At 46.5% G+C, this 20,482-nt stretch overlaps 1 protein-coding gene across 1 annotated transcript in view; it reads left to right on the top strand.

The window, feature by feature from the left end:
* Positions 1-20,073, top strand: part of Ephb1 (EPH receptor B1) — a 257,860-nt gene extending 237,787 nt beyond the window's left edge. Inside the window, exons 11-14 of the mRNA XM_027933877.2 lie at positions 6,996-7,145; positions 12,688-12,881; positions 15,064-15,219; positions 18,650-20,073. Coding sequence (XP_027789678.2) covers positions 6,996-7,145; positions 12,688-12,881; positions 15,064-15,219; positions 18,650-18,758 — 609 coding nt within the window. The 3' untranslated portion in view covers positions 18,759-20,073. The remainder of the gene's footprint in view (positions 1-6,995; positions 7,146-12,687; positions 12,882-15,063; positions 15,220-18,649) is intronic.
* Positions 20,074-20,482: the final 409 nt, after the last annotated feature.

Below are 20,482 nucleotides of genomic sequence, written 5' to 3'. Positions count from 1 at the left end.
CCGTCAGAGGCTGTTTGGGGTGTGGGTAATGAAAGACAGCTGTTTACCCTGCCGTGCAGGACAGAGAAACGTCTTCTGTTTGAAGAATAGGATTTTTTTTTTTTTTCAGTTGGAAAACGTCACCAAGTGGCCTTTCTGTTCTTCGCACATGAAATACACACTATCATCCGCATATTTTTAGTTAATTTATGTCCAAATAGGCCTTTCTCTCGAGCGGCTGGAAAATGATGTTTGGGCTGCAATTACCTCTCCCAGCGTCTCACTGAAGGGTTTCAGCACACACAAAGCTCAGGGGAGAGGAGCCCCCGAGCCCACCGACTGTAAATCTTTCCATTTGTAGTTATTCAAATCACATATTTTATTACTAGTACGAAATACATTGTGTCATTCATTCTGGAGGAACAGCTAATGCTTCAAGAAAAGCTTTGAAAAGCATTCTGTTTAGAAACAAGTTTCGTCTGCAGCCAGCCCTGTGCTCTTTTCCCAGGGTTGTCTTTCCTCCCAGTCCTTTCCTCAGCCTCATGTGCCATTTGCATGACAAACGAGACCACCCCCTCTTGAAGCTCACCTGCGCCTGGAGCCTGCCTCCCCCGCCCCCAAAGTCCTCCTTGTTCTCTGTATGTTGCGTTATAATCCTTAGCTCTGTAATAAATTACAGTGTCACCATCAAGATTGTGGCTTCTGGAAAGAAGTAAGCAGCAGGGCCAGATGAACCTTTCAGAAGATGGAGAGACTGTTTTCATGCAAATTCCTGGAGTCCTGGGGAACCGAGAACAGCCTCTTTATTATACAGACTCCGTTGCAATTCAACAGCCAGCAGCAATTTGCACTGGCTGTTAGAAGTTGGTAACTCTCAGAGATAGATAACCTTTTAGGCAGAAACTTCTTTTCCTTCTTGACGGATACAGGTCTTATCTGAGAAAAAAAAAAAATCTCTTTGCCGATTAGGTTAAGGAAAATGGGTTAGCGTGCTTCGGAGTGCTTTTAAATGGAGACATTCATTCTGAAATACTTTTCTCATTGAGCGCTTGGGGGTCCGGATTAGACCTCTTGGTCCAGGACAGTGGACAGTGACAGGGGAGCAGGAGGGGGTGTGTCACATGGATGCACCCTGAGGGCAGGCCATCTGTGTCCTAACGTGTCTACACAGCATACACAGAACTCCTCTGATGGGCAGATGCCTCACCCAGGCTGGTCAACTGTCCAGTCAGGATGGTCAAAGCCCCAAGGGGGAGTGTCCAATCTGCCAACTATATCAAGTGACTCTTGATGTACCATGTAAACTTCGTCTCCTTTCGCCCTCCGTTCCTTTTTCATCATTTTAAGATCTTTTGAAGATTAAGCGCAGTGTGGCTGTACAGACAGTTAGTTACCCAGGCCCTCACCCACAGTGACATTCCTCATCAAAACAAATACCCATCTTCTCTGTCTACTCAGAAAGCCTAGCCAGAACTTTCTCCAGTTTGGCTGCTCATGGGAGTCACCTGGGGGATTTTTTTTTTTTAATGTCATGAGTATTTTAATGTCTTTAGTATCTCTAGGAGTGATACCCGAACATAAGTTCCTTCGAATATGCTTCAGGCAATTTTAATGTGTAGTCATTAGACAGAACCCTTGACTAAGCCCAAGTGAAACCTCAGAATCCTTCTTCACCCAGCCACTAACAATGATCGGAGTTGGTATTGGGGATGAACTCTCATGCAACACACGACTTACAGTGGTTTGATCTATGTCAGTGGTTCTCAAAACCACACTGGGAATTTGTTAAAAATTCTCAGACCCTATCTCGGAACCAGGAAACTTGAAAGTGTCAGTCAAGGCCAGTTTTATTGGCCCTCCAGGTGATTCTGATGGACATTCTAATCTGAGAAACACTGCTAATCCGGTGATTGTGACTAATGGCTGCATGTTAGAACCACCGACCAATTATTTTAATCTAATTCAGTGATTCATGTTAAAAATCTACCAATACTAATGCTTGGGCCCCACTCCTAGAAATTCTAAATCAATTAAAGTACCCATGGCATTTAAAAAACTAAAAAAGACTTCCCCTGAGTGATGCTAATGGCAGACGAACTTGAGAACCCCTGGGCTAGGCCTACAGGTATGTAGATGGCTTGGCCTTGTCTCCAGCCATGGTCCTCAACTTCTGATGCAGCTACCCAAGCCTGGAGTTGCCACCCAGGTCTGAGGACAATGCTGATAGAGTAAGGATAAAATTCTTCCCCAGGCATGCTGGCAAAGAGCAGTCCTCCAAGGTGAATCATCCTCGCTTGATTAGATCTGCAAAGATCCTATTTCCAAATAATGTTGCATTCATAAGTATCACAGGTTAGGATTTCAGCATATCTTGAGCTTTATTCAATCGACAACACTCAATAAATTCTGGCTTAACCTTACCAATAATACACAGTATGATTCACATATCTGTCATAATAGATTTTCACAATCCCAATATGTTCCATATAGCGTGAACCTTTTGGAGCAGTGGGCTTATGGAATTCAGAACCACTGCATGTTGCTTTTGGTCTTAAACCTGTCATTCCAAGCTGCAGAAGATGCTTGTAGCATGATTCCACTGTTCCACTGAGTGAACATTATACTCAGTATGCATGAGTGCCTTGGATTCTCGCCATAATCCCACTGAGACTTAGTCTTACATAAGATGGTGGATGAAAGTAAGAGCAATACCCAAACACATCCAATTACTAACCTTATGGACTTCATCAGGATAAGCTATTAGCAAGGTGAATCACTCCTATGTCTGGACATTGGCCTGGAAAACTTACCAGTTGGGTAAGCGCCAGAACCAGGACTATCTAATCTCACTGTGGCAAGAGCGATACAGCTGTGTGGCATTAGGGATATCCATTGCCCCTTGTGGGTGAAGGACAGTCTCATCATGATCATGTCCCTAGCAGGGTGCTGGGCACACAGTGGGTACTACATAAATGCATAGATATCTGTTGCATATTGGCTGAGGCTGAAGGACTAAAGTGCCCCTTTCACTGATACCTTCTGCCTGTTGACATCACACCTGCTGGCAGGTATAGATGCAGGGTTACTAGGTGATCCTGAAGATGGCTGGGTTAGGATTAGTCCACTGAGAGATATCTTCTCTTAGTTCATAAAATTCTACACATACACACACACACACACACACACACACACATGCACACACACGCGCACACATACACACTCTTTACTTTGTCTCAAGTCCGAGTTGAAACATGATGATTCTGAAGCAGTGGTTTCCGAATGTTTGAAGAAGTTCTTGACAACACAACCATTTGATGAAAAGCTGTATGTGGAAGGTCAGTGTCTGGAATCTTACAGGAAACTCCTCCTCTTCCTTCTCCCCCATCCCCCAACAGTGGCCTCGGTGGCAACTCCAGGAAACTGTTCCCTGAAGAATGCAGACGGTGCCCTTAGCATCCTGGGGGAAGTGAGTCATCAGGTGACTTAAATACCTGATTCAGGGACAGGGCTCTCTTCGGCTCTTCTACACCCATGTGGCAGTTCTGTCCCAGTGGGCCCTCCCCATCCTCTGCACCACCTTGAGAGTCCTTCCAACAGAGCCAGCCATGCCCCCGCCATTTCCCTTCTTCCAGCCTACTTTGGACAGCAGGGGACTCTTCTAGCATTTTGCAGACATGTCCATGCTCTGACCCCTGCTCTGGTCCAGACTCCCTCTTTGGGCAGCATGACCTTTCTGGCTAGCAGATGCCCTGACTGCTAAAGCCACATCCCACGTCCTTTACTTCTGTCCCCTCCACAGGGCTGGTCACGAGCCTCTAAATTAATAGATTTCCTGTCACATCATTGAAGACAAGTTAAATAATCACAATCATCACCTTAATTACCTCTGAGCATCAGAAGGCAACGCTGCTGCTATGATGTAAGGGAAGTTTGAAGGGAGGCGCCCGCCCGGCTCCCCTGACTTTGCATTTCCTTTTGTTCTGCCTCAGAGGTCAGTGTCCCCCTGCTCTTCAGCTGAGTAGGAGAGCTGGTCATGACAAGCTGTCACCTGCCTGTCCAGGGCGGCTCTTCTGGAAGGTTCAGCCACCTGCCGAGATGGAGGCGGGGGTGACAGGCCAAGCTCCGTGTTCAGTGAGGCCCAACAGCGCAAGGTGGCGGGAGGGCTCAGGGCTCCTCGCCAGTGGGCCTGGCACTGCCACTTTACATGCAAGAGGGAGCAGCTCAACAGCTGTCACTGACAGCCCCTAGGGTCTGCTCCAGACTTGGCAGAGGAGGACACTTCCAGACTCCCAAATCTCCTCTTTGAAATTCAGAAGAGCTACACTTTTCTCTCCCCCCACCCCACCCGCACACACAAACCCCACGCGAAGAAAAGCGAGCCCTCGCTCCCCTCCACTCACAAATGCTCACTGCCAAGTTGTCTCTCTGTCTCTCCGTCTTGCACACACACAGCAATCAGTTCTCACTCACACGGAATCTCATTCTCTGTCTCTCTCTCTCTCTCACACACACACACACACACTCTCATACTAATTAAACTCCTGCTCTCTCCTACCTCATTTAACCCCAGTATTTGGAGAAAGTTAAAGGCCCTCTTCTTTTGGGGAGCTCCAGCCATCTCAAGATGTGGCAGCAAACCTTCCCCTCATGGCGAAGTAGGAATGGCGTCCCTGGGCCATCAGATGCTGACCTCCAGGTGTCTGATGACTCCTCTTCCGCTGGATGGTTTTTTTCACTTCTCTTGCCAGCCATGGGTACCATGTTGATCAAACTAGTGAATGCATTCATACCGGGGAGACGGTGAGAACCCAGCATCCTGGGCTGCGAAGCCCCCACCTGCCCTCCAGGCATTTGTCGCATGGCTGGCATTTGAGCCGAGGACTTCTCCCACCACAAAAGCCTGCCAGCATCCTCAGGGAAATCAGCACTGTCTTCTTTGCAGAAAGTTGGATGCGTGCCTGCAGAGGTCCAGGACTGGTTGCCTTTATTCCCCCCAGGCCCCGACGGGAAACTGGATAAAGATACACATTGCGGTTTTTTTGCCTCCCCCCCACCCCTGCAGATTAACATTCATGCATTTTAAAGGTAGTTTTGCTAAAGTCCACTCTATCTTTGGTTATTTGAACAGATCGAAAAATAGCCTCCTCCAAGTGAAGCATGAAGCCAGAGGAGGGAGGATATTGCTGTCCCCACACTGTGTACCCTGCGGTTCCTGGCTTCAGGAATTATGGAGTGACACGGAATTCAGGCCTAGGGACAGTAGTGTGGGGGGTGAAATCTTGGCCTTTGGCGTGAATAATCAAAAATAAGGGGCAGATTTGTTCTAGAGACGGTGCTTTGGCTGGCGGCCTTGGTGAGTGCCCCACTTTAACCCCTGTAGGAGCATCTGTGCAGGGCAGGCCTCCCTGGTGCCTAGCCTTCTGCTCCACCCTCACCTCGTCCTACTTCCCCTTAGGCATCCCCTAGTTCCGCCATCTTGAATCCCTTGCAGTTCCCTTGTGCTCCCTTCTGTCACTGTGCCTGGTAATTTTCTACCCATTCTCTAGGGCTGAGCATAGTGAAAATAATAGTTAACACAAGCACAGCATTTACTGTCTATAGCAGGCCCTGTCCCCAATGCTATATGACATTAACCAGTTCACCTTACGATGTCCTAACTATGCGGGTGCTGGTGAGAAAGAAGCACAGAGAGGTCAGGGTTAGGTTATTTGCCATAGTCACACAGGTAGAAAAGGGTGGTACTGGTGTCCGAGCCCAGCCAAAGGCCCTAGCGCTCTTAACTCCCCAAAGAAACTGACTCCCTGACTCTCCTGGCCATTCTCAGAATTCCCCACACTCACCCTAATCCTCACTGTCCCATTTTCAAATATTTTTTTTTGAGGGGGGGAGGTTATGGGGATTGAGCTCAGGGGCACTCAACCACTGAGCCACATCCCCAGCCCTATTTTGTATTTTATTTAGCAACAGGATCTCACTGAGTTGCTTAGTGCCTCGAAGTTCCTAAGGCTGGCTTTGAACTCCTGATCCTCCTGTCTCAGCCTCCCAATCAGCTGGGATTATAGGCGTGCGCCACCATGCCTGGCTTTAATTGTTTTAACTACGTTTTAAGCTTCTGCTTTCTGGTCTGCACAATTCTCTGTTTTTTTGAGGGCAGGGACCCTGGTGGCTCATCTCTGGGCCCCAGGTCTTCCTCAGATTGGATGTGGCACAAAGCAATGCTCATGGCTTGTTATGGGACCGTGAATGGATGGATGGATTTCAACTCCTTAAGTACACAACACCGGCCAAGGGCTGGTAGCCAAGCTAAGGGCCAAGCAAAGCGCCAAGGTAGAAACGTCCAGTGTAGGTTAGGAGGGCAAGGAGAAGACATATACCCAAGGGCAACCCTTTAGAAACAGATCTTCAGCCTCACAGGGTCTGACCTCTGCTGCGGGGCAGGCAGGACAAGCAGCATGTGGGTGACCCTGGCCCTGGGTCCATTGCAATCCGGGGCTGTGTTTAGAGTCTGGGAAACCTTTTCCCCAGAACTGGGCCCAGCGTGATCCTGCAGTGGGAGAGTCCTCTGGGAGGTGGACCTCACTAGTCTTCTTTCTTTTTGGTTTCATTCTGTTTCCTTCTGACCCAAGGGTTGTGGCTTTTACGTTGTCATGGGGCAATTGTGTATCTTGGGTAGTAAGTGTCCCGTGGTACCAGTGAGTTGATGACAGTTACAGTGTCCTCACACCCACTGTCCTGCCGGCAACCTTAGAACCAGTATGTAAAGAGTGGGAGTGGAGGAAATGGAGTCTCAGTACCTGCCACCCCCTTGTGTGTGACAAGTTCACATATGGCATGAGACCAGCACAGGCCGTGACAATCCCCTTGAGCTTCTCTATTTAAGTACAACATTGTCACTTGTCTGTGGGGCAAGGGCTATCCTGACATATCCTATTCACAAGATGTGGGTGTCGGGGCGTGGGAGGATGCTCAAGCCTGTTTCCTTTGGTCAGACTGACCACTTTTTTTTCTCCTTTCAGGGAGGGAAGATCCCCGTGAGATGGACGGCTCCAGAGGCCATCGCCTACCGCAAGTTCACTTCAGCCAGTGACGTCTGGAGCTATGGGATTGTCATGTGGGAAGTCATGTCATTTGGAGAGAGGCCCTACTGGGATATGTCCAACCAAGATGTGAGTGTCAGCTGCACTTGGCTGCCACAAACACCTACCCAAGGGTCTCACATGCAGTAGCTACCAAGCTTCCCTATATGTTTTCAGCTTAACGTGAACTCAAAGTGTCCAGGGCAAGAGGATACAGTGACACCTTTGGCATGAAGGTTGAAACTAATAAAAAAAAGCCCGTCATGGACAGTGACAGTTGTAAGGCCTGCAAACCCAAGGCCTGCAAAGGTGCCCAGGCCACAGATTCCAACAAGGAGACAAAGGGCTGGTTCAGAATGGCCATGGATCATGAATAGATGAGGCCCAAACTAAGCAGGGACTTCTACCCTGCGTCCCAGGGCTCAGACTGTGACTTCTCCTTCTGCGTAAGTGACAAGGCAGAAGAAGGAAAGGGGCACCAGTCTGAGCACCAGAGCCTGGTTCCCACCCTGCTCTGCATCTCACAACTGTGTTGCTTTGAGCCAGCTGCAGTTTCTATGGGGAATTTGCATCCTCAGCAAGGAACTTAAAGTGGCGCTATTCCCTGAGAACCTACTGTCTGTGAGCATTGTCACCTCTCAGTGAAGGAAGAGCTGAGAAAGATTCCCAAAGCCAGTCAGCTTCAGCCTTCACCGTCCCTCCAGCCCAGCCTTCAGAGTCAAGGTGGGAGAGGAAAGTGAAAGGTCATCCGATACCTGGTTTGGGGGCTTTCCAAATGGGAATCTTTGCTCCATAGTTACTGAAGGGTGAAGAGGCTGTTTAGGGTGATTTGCTTTGATAAGGTCCCAATCAGAAGTCTGCCTGAATTTCAGTGCTATCTTTGACCTGGGCTGTTCCCTGGGGACCATTCCTCCTTTGTGTTTTGAATACATACCCTGCCCTTGGAGGTGAGAGGGTTCTAGTTGGCAAAGTCCATGTCTGAAGCACTCAGAAGCTAGTGAAAAGTGGGCCTGAGTGGGTAAAATGGCTGCATCTTTAACCAGGTCCCGATGCCAACCATGGGTGGCGTTTAGGTCTTCTATTATCTGTGATTATCCATGCCTCGCCTCTGCTCCTGTAGCGTATCCAATCAGTAAGTGGCGGAGTTGACGCCAAGACTGTTTTCCTGAAATCAACTGCACACTGGTTCCATCCATACCATCTGCTAGATGAGTAAGAAATGTTAGCCAGACAAAGCAGACCCATCTCATCCCACCCAGAGACCTTAATCCGATTAAGAACAATTCAACACACAGAGAGAATGGATTACAAAACTGACAGGCAAGATTTGACATTCAAGATATTTTCGGTCAATGCAGTCACCTATGCTGAAAACAAATAGAATTTCTGGTATTCGATTTCCAGAGTTCTCAAATCGTTCATTCAACACACGGTCTTTGCATACTAACGGAGTCTAAGCATTGTGCATGCTGGCTCTGTACTCGAGAGGTTTAAAGACCAGTGACATATACATAGGGCTTTGGGAACATGTGGTGGGGGGGAAAGCTTCCCAGATATATATGAAGTTTGAGTTGTGTCTCAGAGGGAATAGGAACATCTGTAAAATGGCAGTTTATTTTAATTTTATTCTATTTCTCCAAAATAGAGCCCCTTAAGCAATGCCCCAGATGCAGTTCTGCTCCTGACGGGAGGTGGGAGGTGACTTCATGCCCATTCAGCAAGCTTTTCCTACCTGGCCTGGGAGAGAGCCAGGAAGGGCTCCCAGCTGCTGGGCTGCAGCCTCCCTTGTCAGAAACCAGGGAGGTGGTGGCGGTAAAGGATTTTTCAGATGACAATTGAAAGGCTTTAAGGAAGAGAATTGCAGAGGCAAGTCGGAGTGCTGGTAATTGGGCTTCCGGAGCCCAGGAAGGTCTTTGAACATGTACAGAGAGTTTGTCAGCCAGAGAGAGCAACTTGGAAGTTCTGCCGCTTGGATCTGATTGACAGAGATAATGAGAGTGGCAGAGTCTATGGAGAGGAGCTGCGGTCTTATTGAAACATCAGAGCTCAACTTAACCCACTGTGCCCTGGTGCTTCCACTGCTCTGCGCTCTTCCACTTCACCCTCCCCAGTGCAAGGTCGGGGAGGTACCACCTGCCATGCAACTCACTAATAGGAGTATGGGGGCAGCCAGGAGCCCTCCCCACCAATGATGTGAGGGCAGGGAACAGGGCCCTGTTCATTTCCCAGAGGTGCTCTAATTCCTTCATCTGGTGCCTGAGAGCCCCTGACATTGGTCAACCTATCCCGGGCCCTCACTCCACCCTCATACCAATGGTCTCTGGGTTCAGGTGAACACAGCAGTCCCTCTCTGCACCTTATCATACCCACTCCTTTTTTTTAGGGTGGTCAAAAGAGTTCATGCAGACCATTCCAAATGAGAGCAGCATGCTCAGGGTAACAGTTTGCCTGGACCGATTCTCTCAGTCCACCCCCCAACACACATCCCTTCACTCTTCCTTCTCTTTGGAACCGCCATTGGATCCCATTCTAATCTCCACTCTTCTCAGCATCCGTGGATCTCTTCCTGTTAGGAACCCAGGAAGGGACCCAGAATCCACTCTCATTTTTGCCTCTGCTAGGCAGGACACCCTGTACCCCCAACCTTAGGTCATATGGCTCCATACAATTCAAACATGGTCACTTGTGTTTAGATTCTTCCAGTGGCCAGATTGAAGGTGTTTCACCACACCTGCTAGTGAGATAGGAATGACCTCTAAGTTCCATGAGAGGACAAAAGGTTTTATATATATATATATATATATATACACACACACACACACACACACACACATATATATATATATATATGTTTTTATTTGACTATAAGTTAAACGTACTGAGATAATTTAGAAATCTCCCAGATCCTTAAAAAGAGAATCAAAATCAAAATCAGAGCACTTCAATCAAAGATGAGCAGATAAGTGCTGCCTATACACCAATAAATTAATGATCCAGATATTTTTTTCTTTGGGGTAGATATTTTTATGTGCCCAAAGCATTGATGCTCCCATAGAATCAGCTTGAGAAATAACAAGAAAATTATCTAGAAGAAAGAGCAAAGGCATGGAGCCCTAGTTTATGAACATGAACAGGCTGGCCTCTCTCCCAAAAGTGAGAAATGGGATGTGGTGTTTATCAAGTCCCTACTATGGGCTAGGTCAACCTCCAGAATGACCAGTAGTAGCTCCCTCTTTGCTGAGAAAATGTCCACTCTATAGACAAGGTAGTAATAATACCTTCCGTGTGATGAGGATTCTGTCACTCATATGTGTTGGTGCTCAATGTACATCAGCTCACTGTGTCCTTTAATATTTTTAGTGGCCCCATCTATGAAGTTTCAGAAAGTCAAGGGCTTCTGCCGAGGTTCTGAGCTAATAAGAAATGGAAGCAGGATTGAACCCAGGCTTCCCGGGTCTATCCCACTAATCGCTATGCAGTCCTCGGACTGACACAGCCACATGGGTCTGTGCTCCTGGCTCACCTGTGTGAGGAGGAGAAACTAGTAACTTTTTGATGTCCTCTTCAAAAGAAAATAAGCACACCAAAAAAACAGAGGAAATACAAAAACAAAGACCTAGACAGTCTTTGACACAATCCCTAGGTGACAGAGGAGAAAACAAGGAAAAAATGGTTAAGTTGCTTCAGTCCAGAGCTACAGGAAAAAGACTCCACACATGTGTGGGTCCCTTGCTGCTGCCCTGCTAGGAGTGCTGGGGTCAGCTGGGCACTGTGACTCTGTGTTCCTGCAAAAGGGCCCTGATCCCAGTGCTATTTCCTGTTTTAGGGCAGGTAGGGAAGCTGCCTTGTCAGTGGGGAAAAAAATTAGTATTTGGTGCTTTTAGCATCAAACAATTTGGGCAGCATTTTAGGATCCTAACAACACTAGCTGCACAGCACTAGAAGACTTTGGAGTCCACAAGCCCCATGGGAAGTGGAGTTTGAACACCAGCCCCTCTTGCTGGCCCCACATGGCTTGATCTTAGATAATCCAGAAAGAACTCCTTGGGCCATTCAATGGGTAATCCCACTTGTCTCCACAATGAGTACAGGCTCTGGGTCCCTCAATCTGGTTGCATAAAAGGAGCTAGAAAAGGGGACAGGGTTATGAGCCAGGTTGATGGGGATGATGTTGGGCTGCTCATTCTCAGAGATTACTTGAAAACATGGGACAGCTCTAGGGACCCATCTCTAGGCTGAGATGACAGCAGCCCCCGAGAGGCCTAGGAAAAGTGGCCTTTGGATTCCTCAAAACTTAAAATGAGGTACCCCTGTGCTTTATTTCCAGCCCTACCTCTTGCTATCTGTGTGCCCTGGGCAAATTACTTCAGTGCTTCTACCTTCATTTTCTCACAGGGAAAATGGGGTTAAAATTGTCTCCTAAGAGGATAGCAGGGAATTTGATTGACAATAGTTCAGAGGAGATAAAAATTTGTCAGTGCAATATATTGTTCAAAAGCAAATGTTCCCAGTTACTGGCCTTTTTATATAGTGATAATCTTAGTGTGGTTTGTGTGCTTGTTTTTCACCATATTGAATAGAAAAAAAAAATAATACACCTTGATTATCTCTAATAACTTCAGGTTATATTAACCCCTGCCCCATCTCCTGTGCTATATACTCACACAGAAATTATAAAAATACAACCTGATTGGAAATATTCACTGTTTGACCAATTTATGACATTAACAAAAAGAATAATCTGTTCAAATGAATCTGATTTTTTTGGTCTTTTTTTTTTAGGTAGAGGTAAAAACACCAGCAAATACCTGAACTCCAAATTATTTCCTTTGTAATTTAAGGAGCTTTAGCTGTTTATTTTAATATAAAAATCAATGAATGATTATTATAGACAATAAAAAATACAAACAAGCAAAATGAAAAACATAAAGAACATTTATGTTTCCACCTGCCCAGAGACAACCCCCATTAACACCATGCTTTACATTCTCCCAAAAGCTTTTCTATCCATGTGTATAACTGTTGGGTTTTGTTTTGGTTTTACTTTTAATAAAAGCAAGAGAACACCATACCTGTGGTTATAGAGCCTGCTCTTTTGCCTAATATTACAATGGGAGCTTATTTCCATTTTAATAGATTGATTTTTTTGTAACACCCCTTGAAAGCCACCCCTGCATCATATCTACCTTTTCCATCCCATTGTGGGTTTCATGGGTTTAATACTTGGGTCATTCACAATTTTTTTTTTTAATACAGAAAGCACAGAGCAGGCATCATTGATTTAAATGAATCTGGAATTAAGAGGTATGGGATGAAAAACACAAAAATAGGGCCCTGTGTCTTCTTGAGAGAAGAGAGGCAGCCAGTTTCCTGGCTCTCTCTCCAACAAGAATTTACAGAGGTCTGTCAGGCCCGGCACTGGGGACTGGATCCAGCAGACTAAGGGGCAATAAGATGTGATCCTTGCTCTCTGGGAGCCCACAGTGTGGGGGGTAGGTATGAAGAGCACAGGAAATCCATATGGTGGAAGATATGTGGTCACAAACAACGGCACCTGTGCCAGCCTGGTTAGGGAGGCTCCACACTTGTGAGCGCATCCCCAAGTCACACCTGTTCCCGTGTGCCACTGCAGGTCATCAATGCCATCGAGCAGGACTACCGGCTGCCCCCTCCCATGGACTGCCCAGCTGCTCTGCACCAGCTCATGCTGGACTGTTGGCAGAAGGACCGTAATAGCCGGCCCCGTTTTGCGGAAATCGTCAACACCCTGGACAAGATGATCCGGAATCCGGCAAGTCTCAAGACTGTGGCAACCATCACCGCTGTGTGAGTCTAATGAAACAGGGTGACAGGGTGACTCCTAGTTGCTGATAGATTCATGGTTGAAGGGCGGAACTTAGCTGGCGGAATTTTGTTCTGTTAAGATGGGGTGGTACATACACACACACACACATACACACACACACACACACGCACACACACAACAGAATATTACTCAGCCATAAAGAAGAAGGAAATCATGCATTTGCCAGTAAATGGATGGAACTGGAAAATAAAATCTAAATCATGCTAAATCAAATAAGCTAATCCCAAAGGCTGAATGTCCTCTCTGATATATGGATGCTGACTCACAACAGGCTGGGGGTAGAGAGGAATGGAGGGTCACCAGATTGGACAGGGGAGAAAGGAGGAGATGATTGTGCAAAAGGCTGTAGAATGAATTGGACATACCTTTTCTATGTTCATATATGAATACACAACCAGTGTAACTCCACATTATGTACAGCCACAAGAACGGGAAGCTCTACTCCATGCATGTTTGACATGTCAAAATACACTCTACTGTCAGTATAACTAAAATGAACAAATAAAAAAATAATGGGGTAGCAGAGCTTATCCACCAGTGACAGAAGTTCCAAGACTTCTCCTCTTTCGTCTTTCCAGCATGGGCTGGAGGCAGATGTGGAGAGACCTGGCTGGGTCTCTACCTTCTGTTGGTTTCCAATGGGCTCGGCACTGGGCTCTAGAGCAGGTGAGCCATTATCTGATCAGATTGATACAGTGCCCTACCTCTGGGAGATCCTGTTTCCAGAAGTACCTTTCCATTAACCACACCAGTCCTCTGGGCAGGTGGAGCTACAGACTTGGAATCTTGGCCAACCTATTGGCAGGCAAAGGCCCTGATTGCTGTGGGACAAAGAAATACAAAACAATTTGGTCTGTTACGAATGAATGCCCAGAACAGCCACCAGCTTCTGTCCGCTGTGCGTTATTCAGCTACCTTTGCATTGTTAACTCATTTGCTAATTTATTGTTGCAACCAAAATTTATCCTGTGGCTACACTCCAAACACTGTGCCCAGGGCTGGTCCTATCCAATGAGCAAGACAGACATGGTCTCTGCCCTCATGGAATCTAAAATCATTTAGGAGCATAGACATTAATCATGAAAAGAAACGCAAAACTGAGACCTCGGTGGCTGCTGGGGCAGTTGCACAGGGCACAGAGAGCATACACCTTCTACTGCTAGAGAGTGGCTTTCCTGATGAATGTTATCTCAGCTGAGAGATGAAGGCCAAGAGGAATTAACTGGGTGGAAGGAGAGATGGGAATAGAGGTACAAGGGTAAAGCAGTTGCAGAGGCCCAAGTGCAGAAGACCAAGGTCAGTGTCAACTGCTAGGAGTGCAGTGGGGAGAAAATTGGGTGGGGCTGAGGCTGGCAAGGTGAGCAAGGGCAAGTCCATTTAGAGCCTTTGGGCCATGCTAAGATGTTGGCTTGATCTTATGAGCCCCTATTTTGGGACTGATATGTGTCAGGGTCAAGGTGAGGGTTTTGGGGACAATCCTATCTGCATTTTGAAAAAAGCCTCTGGCTGCAGTGTGAACCTAAGAGAACATTTCAAGGATCACCCTTGTTTTCAGTCAAGGCAATGGCTATGGAAGGAGTGGATGAATTTGGAAGATCTAGGAGGTAAAGTCTTTGTGCCTTGGTGAAGGAGTGGGTGGGAGATTGGATGTGGAGTTGGAATGATGTCAAGATGGCACCCTGGTTTCTTGTTTGGGTACCTGCATGTCTGCCTTAAGAATGTTCCAGAGAAGGTCAGTGGTGGGTCACTTGGTTCTATTGTTTTCCCCCAGTGGCCGAGGGTGACACCAGATGGAAATATAGATTTCTATAGTTACTGATAGATTTGGGAAGGTTTTAGGAACATGCCACTCAAAGGACCACATCTTCAAATGTAAAGCTATTACTTCTCCTTTGATAAAGGAGCTGGGGTGGGTGGAGGGCTTCCCTTCCCTTCAACTAAATGTTGTGCCAATCTGCCTGTCTGATGACTGCCCAGCAACAGTGCCCAGGGACAAGGCACTGGCCACTCAGTTTGGGAGGTGATGCCAATCTAGGGTTCTGGAAAGAAGGTAGGGCCATCAGTCTGCCATCAACCCAGAATAAACCTCTGCCCACACATCTCTGCAGCCATGGGATCACCTGCACCTCTCTGTCTTGCCAGGCCTTCCCAGCCCCTGCTTGACCGTTCCATCCCAGACTTCACGGCCTTCACCACCGTGGACGACTGGCTCAGTGCCATCAAAATGGTCCAGTACAGGGACAGCTTCCTCACCGCCGGCTTCACCTCCCTCCAGCTGGTCACACAGATGACATCAGAGTAAGTCACATGAATCCCCTCTGTCCAGCCCACAGGTGGGGGGTCAAAGCCCCTTCCCCACTACTGCAGATGATGCAAACCCTATTTCTGGCCGCATTCCCAGCTCCTTCTCTGTATAGAAGCAGGCCCAAGGAGAGCACCTGAGAAAGATGGAGGGGGACATGGCTGGGGGCTAGGGATGGGTGGGGATCTATCTATCCTGGGCTCCAAACGAGAGTTCTTCAAAGTCAGAGCGCCGGCCATATGTCATTTGCCTAATCACCGAGTCTCTCCCCCATTTAAGTTTATAAACTCAGCCCATCAAAGAGAGCATCCAGATGGAAAGAACACAGCCAGCCAGCACTTTAAACAACATAGCCAAAAAGGCTTTGCACTGATTCAGCAACAATCTAGGGCTGCGTAGGGAGCCCGTCCTCATGCTTAGATGATGCTTATAAATAAGCATGCATGCCCATCCCCCTCGCATTATTTACCAGTCTGTTGCTCCCACAGGGCTTTGGAGGAATACACAAAATAAAATTATTCAAATCAAATGAGAACCAGAAAGGGTCTTAAAGATCCATGTGGTCCATCATTTCCCCAAGAATGTTCCAAGGAGCACCAGTCGTGGGAAATGTTAATGGGTTCTCCTTGGAAAAAAAGGTCCCACGGTCAAATAAATTTGGGAAATACTGCTCACTTTATCACCCTCTTGGAGATTCACGGCTCTTATTAGCATTATAAAGGCCATGAGAAATCCTGAAATAAAGAAAGCCATTTAAAATTATTAAATACCATGGAACCATATTTTTGAGGGACAGGTTTTTATAGAACTGCAGTTTGGGAAATAGTACCTAGTTCCACTCCTTCCATTCAGCAGGTTCTGAAATGACGTGGCACTGGTGCTTATGTGTGACAAAGCCAGGGCCCAAGCCTGCTTTGATGGCTGCCCATTCGATACCCTGCCGCCCATCCCCACCCCAGGGACACCTTGATTCCCATATTTACTGGATGCTAAAATCCCCTGGGACTCTTCACAAAAAAAAAAATGCTGATGCCCGGTTCCTACTCCCGGATTTCTGATTAATTGGTATATTGTGAGACCTGAGCATCAGGACATTTTAAAGCTTCCCAGGTGATTCTGATATGCAGCAAAGTGGGAGAAACACTGGATTGAAGTTGGCAAGGGTCAGATTCTGCCTTCTGCATTCATAGAAACTCAGATAATCCTAACCAGAAAGTTGACTCCTTTCCCCAACATACACACCCCAGAGGGACCTCGCAGGCTGCCTGGACTACAGTGTGCACTTGTGGCACCAGGGTGGGCTCTGGTGGCCTGTAACCCATATGGTAGAAGACCCATCAGTCTGTCATTCAGTTGACACTAATCAATCGTGTTATTCATCAAGCACCGTGCTGGGTTCTGGTATTCCTTCCTGGCCAGGCCAACTCCGGGGTCCCAGGAGAGAGGGGTGGAGATCAACCCCAGCAGTTGAGCCCTGGGGGAGAGACAGCTTGCTGACACCCTGACGGCTTTGAGTCAACCTTCCTGGAGTCCTGACTCCACCTCCATGAGGTTTATTCTTGTCAGAAATGACAGAGCCGCTGCTTTCTCCAGGGAGATGGTTTGAATGTGCATCGAGCCCCGAATCCACTAAACGTCAGAATATGTATATTTTAAAAGGTTCATTCTTGGTGATTGCCTAAAAAAGGCAATCTCTGCCATTATGAATGATTGTGAAACAGACAGAATAAAGTTCAAAAGCACTCACCAGTGGAAAACTAGCCTCTGCATCCTGCAGAGCTAGAATAGATGCTCCTAGCTGATCAGAGGGCCTGGGTTCAGGGAGGGAAGAGGGTGTTCAGCAAGGTAGGCTGCTCCTGCTTCCTCCCTGGGATCTGCCCATCATATCATGTGCTCTCTCCACAATGTGAAGGAATCCAGTGAAGCAGCTCCCCAGCGTGGGAGTCATCGCATGCAAAAGAACAAGGAAAGTCAAACGGAAAATGAAGGCATTCCGTTCAAAGTACAACAAACCCATTCGCTATTCACATGTCCATACGCCATTCTGTGTGTTCCTTGAGAAAAGATGGAAAGAGAAAATTAAAAACTCAATAAAATAGATCGTGGGGCAATTTGTTAATTCAAAATTCAAGCATGCTTCTGCAGAATATTTGCTAAAAAGACCGCAGGTAATTTGTCTCCACCAGCTGCAGCCTTGGGGGATTGAGGACCAGCTGAGGAGGTGGGGTAGGAGAACTAAGGTGTTGTGGACAGAAATCTAGCCCGGGGTCTTCAGAGTGCACAGGGCATGATGTCATCAGCTCTGCTGGGATGGGTGGAGTTTTGGGGAAAAGCAGTTAGGAACTTAGAAAAGTTTGGAGAGGAGTTCTGTTGGAATGCTGAGAGTGAGGCTATCTTGTATTTGAATTCTGATTCTGTCACTGCTTACCTTCTGTGTGACCCTGGGTATGCTACTTAACTTCTCTGAACACTACTTGCCTTGTACGTGAGTGTGAAGGTAATAATAGTGCTCACCTGATTGTTGTGTGGTGGGAAATAAATGGATAGCACCTGCAAAGCTTTTGGCCCATTACCTGCCCATAGAATGCACATAAGAGATGGTTGCTAAATTATTATTATTTATTAATTAATATTAATAAATTATCATTATTATTGTGAAGTAGCCCATTTTTATAAAATGCTCCCTTGTAGGTTTAGGTGAGATAGTATATGACCTCTAGAATGCACTAAAGTAGTTACATATTCTTGTTAATAACTAAGGAAAGATGTATGGGTCTCCCCAAGGTCAATTTCAGCCCATGAACTCACTGTTCAAAGATGAATCCAATCCAAACCCTTATCCTAGCCATTTTCTTTGGATGCCTGCTTGGGCAGATATTTTAAAGTTATTTTGAGATCACCCTTCTTAAAAATGCATGACATTAAAATTCAAACAGTGTCAGAAATGGGAAACTCAGGGGAAAACATCAGAAGACCAAGCAAGCCCTACATCTTTCCAATCTCAGTGGGTGTTCACTAATTTAGGCAGAAAGCTCCACAGAATCACTGAAGCCCCATAGAGTATGCACTGAAGGTGTTAAAAGGAATAGCAGAGGAAAATCTCAGTCCACCCCAGGGCCAAAGAGCTGCTCCAGAACCCACAGGTGAGGGAACAGATCCTCAGAATGAGTAAGATGCCTGGCACTTTCAGATCGTCTGAACAGAGTGGGGCATTCAAGGGAATGCATGGAAAAAGCAAGATGAACCAAGAAAATAACTAATTGGAAGTTTGTCAGAAAACTTGGGTAATTTAGGCTTCTTGCATTTGAAACACTGTACTTGTCTACCCGGACTATTTTTAGGAGCATGCCTCTGGTGGTAAGTTTTGATCTGTGAAAAATTGCTCTAATAGTAAAGTGACTTCTTTTTGTCTTTTCTCCCTCCCAGAGACCTCTTGAGAATAGGGGTGACCTTGGCAGGCCATCAGAAGAAGATCCTGAACAGCATCCATTCTATGAGGGTCCAGATGAGTCAGTCGCCAACGGCAATGGCATGAGAACTCTTGTTTTCTTGGGGGAGGAGAGGAAGGAAAAGGACCAGGGTCAAGGGGGAACTAGAGATGGACCACTGTGGAATGTTCTGGAAAGATCGGGCTTCTCAGCTGAGAGTTGCGTTGCCGTCGGTGAAGAATCAACCAGACCTGTTGTTAATAGGCAAACCTTCTCAGTGACGGAAGTGGGTTTCGGATGCCATGGGAAACCAAATATATCATAATAAAAAAAAAACGTAGAAAAGTGATGCTTAACAGAAGTGGAGACCAAACAGTATGCTTCGGAGAACAAGGGTGAACTTGGCTCCCACCCTCCTCCGTGGGCTGGAGGTAAAGGTCTAAGAGGAAGAAGGGAAGGAGGTGGCGGGAAGAAACAGAAGCCGCGCTCCATTTTTCTTCCTCACCAATGACGTTCTTTTCTTTTCTCCTTTCGTGCTCCTCCCCGAGAACCCCTCCCTCCCCCACATCCATTTCCCTTTGCTCATGACTCGTGTAGGGAAGTTTCTTCAAACAGAACCCAGCTCCTGAGTCTCCAGACGTTGTTCTGTCAGTTGCCAAAGGACTTTGCTGACCACTGCATGGGGATCCAACCAATTCAATTAATGTCTTCATATTGAAGAAGAGATGTACCTTCAATTGAAAAACCTTGTTTTTCTTTTGTTTGCATTTTCTGCAAAAAGGAAAAAGAAACCACAAATTGGGAAAAAAAATAGAAAAAAACCTGTTTCCGTGTGCAAGAGCACACCCATGTACGTCTACGTTATAAAATGACTGTGCTTGTTCGTAATAAATGCAAACAAGAAAAAAGTACTGGGAAGCCTTCATCCCCTTGGGAGATCCACAGGGGCTGGAATATGTTGTGGGTTTGGCTTTCTGGTTGGCCCAGTGGCCTCTTGGCTCAATGGGAAGAAGAAGAGGGGTGGGGGGAAATGAAATAAAATAAAACAAAAGGAGAAAAACACTCAAGGTGTTTGCAAATTCAGAGAGGAAACAGGTGAATGGTTTGAATTGGATGCAGTGTGGGTAATTCTAGAATGATACTGACTGATTGATTATTCTTGATAACATCTGTAGAAAAGGAGAAGGAAAGTGTTTCTGGAGAATGTTCTTCCATGTCCCTGGAATCTGCAATTGGAGAGGTGGTAAGGGAGAAGTCCTCTTGCCTTACCTGTGGACTGGCGTAAGCCGTGTGGATCAGAGGAATGTTTCGATCGTGTCTGTGTTTCTCTTTAAATTCCTTATTGTACCTCATTGTTCAATTCACTTTTGTAAATTCCACCTAACATTTAAATATTTTTAATTTCTCCTTTTACCTTAATCTCCTTGCTAATTTTATCTGTCTAATTAAAAAGAGCAGAAGCATGTCTGGGTTTACGTAGAATGGTGTCAGAGTGTGTGTGTGTGTCCTTGGAATCCAGTGGGTGGTCCCCACATTGCTGGAGCATCCTTAATCACCATTCTTCTTCTGTAACACGGAAGAGAGGGAACGCAACCCTGGCCTTCTGACTCCCAAGAACTGGAATATGTCAGACTCCCTGGCACCGATGTGACCCAAAGGAAGAACTGGAGAAAAATGAGGTTCTGATGCCTCAAATAAGAGGGTGAGAAGTGACTGACATACAAACTCAGTCACTCATGATACAGGATCAGACCTGGTTTCTGTTTACTTGCTGCATTTGAGAATTCACATCCAGGCCAGTTTCATAAAAGCCTTAATATGATTTTAGACT

This window comes from Marmota flaviventris, chromosome 8 (genome assembly GCF_047511675.1).
Source record: "Marmota flaviventris isolate mMarFla1 chromosome 8, mMarFla1.hap1, whole genome shotgun sequence".
In the NCBI taxonomy this organism is placed as follows: Eukaryota; Metazoa; Chordata; class Mammalia; order Rodentia; family Sciuridae; genus Marmota; species Marmota flaviventris.
This window is presented reverse-complemented; position numbering and strand designations above follow the sequence as displayed.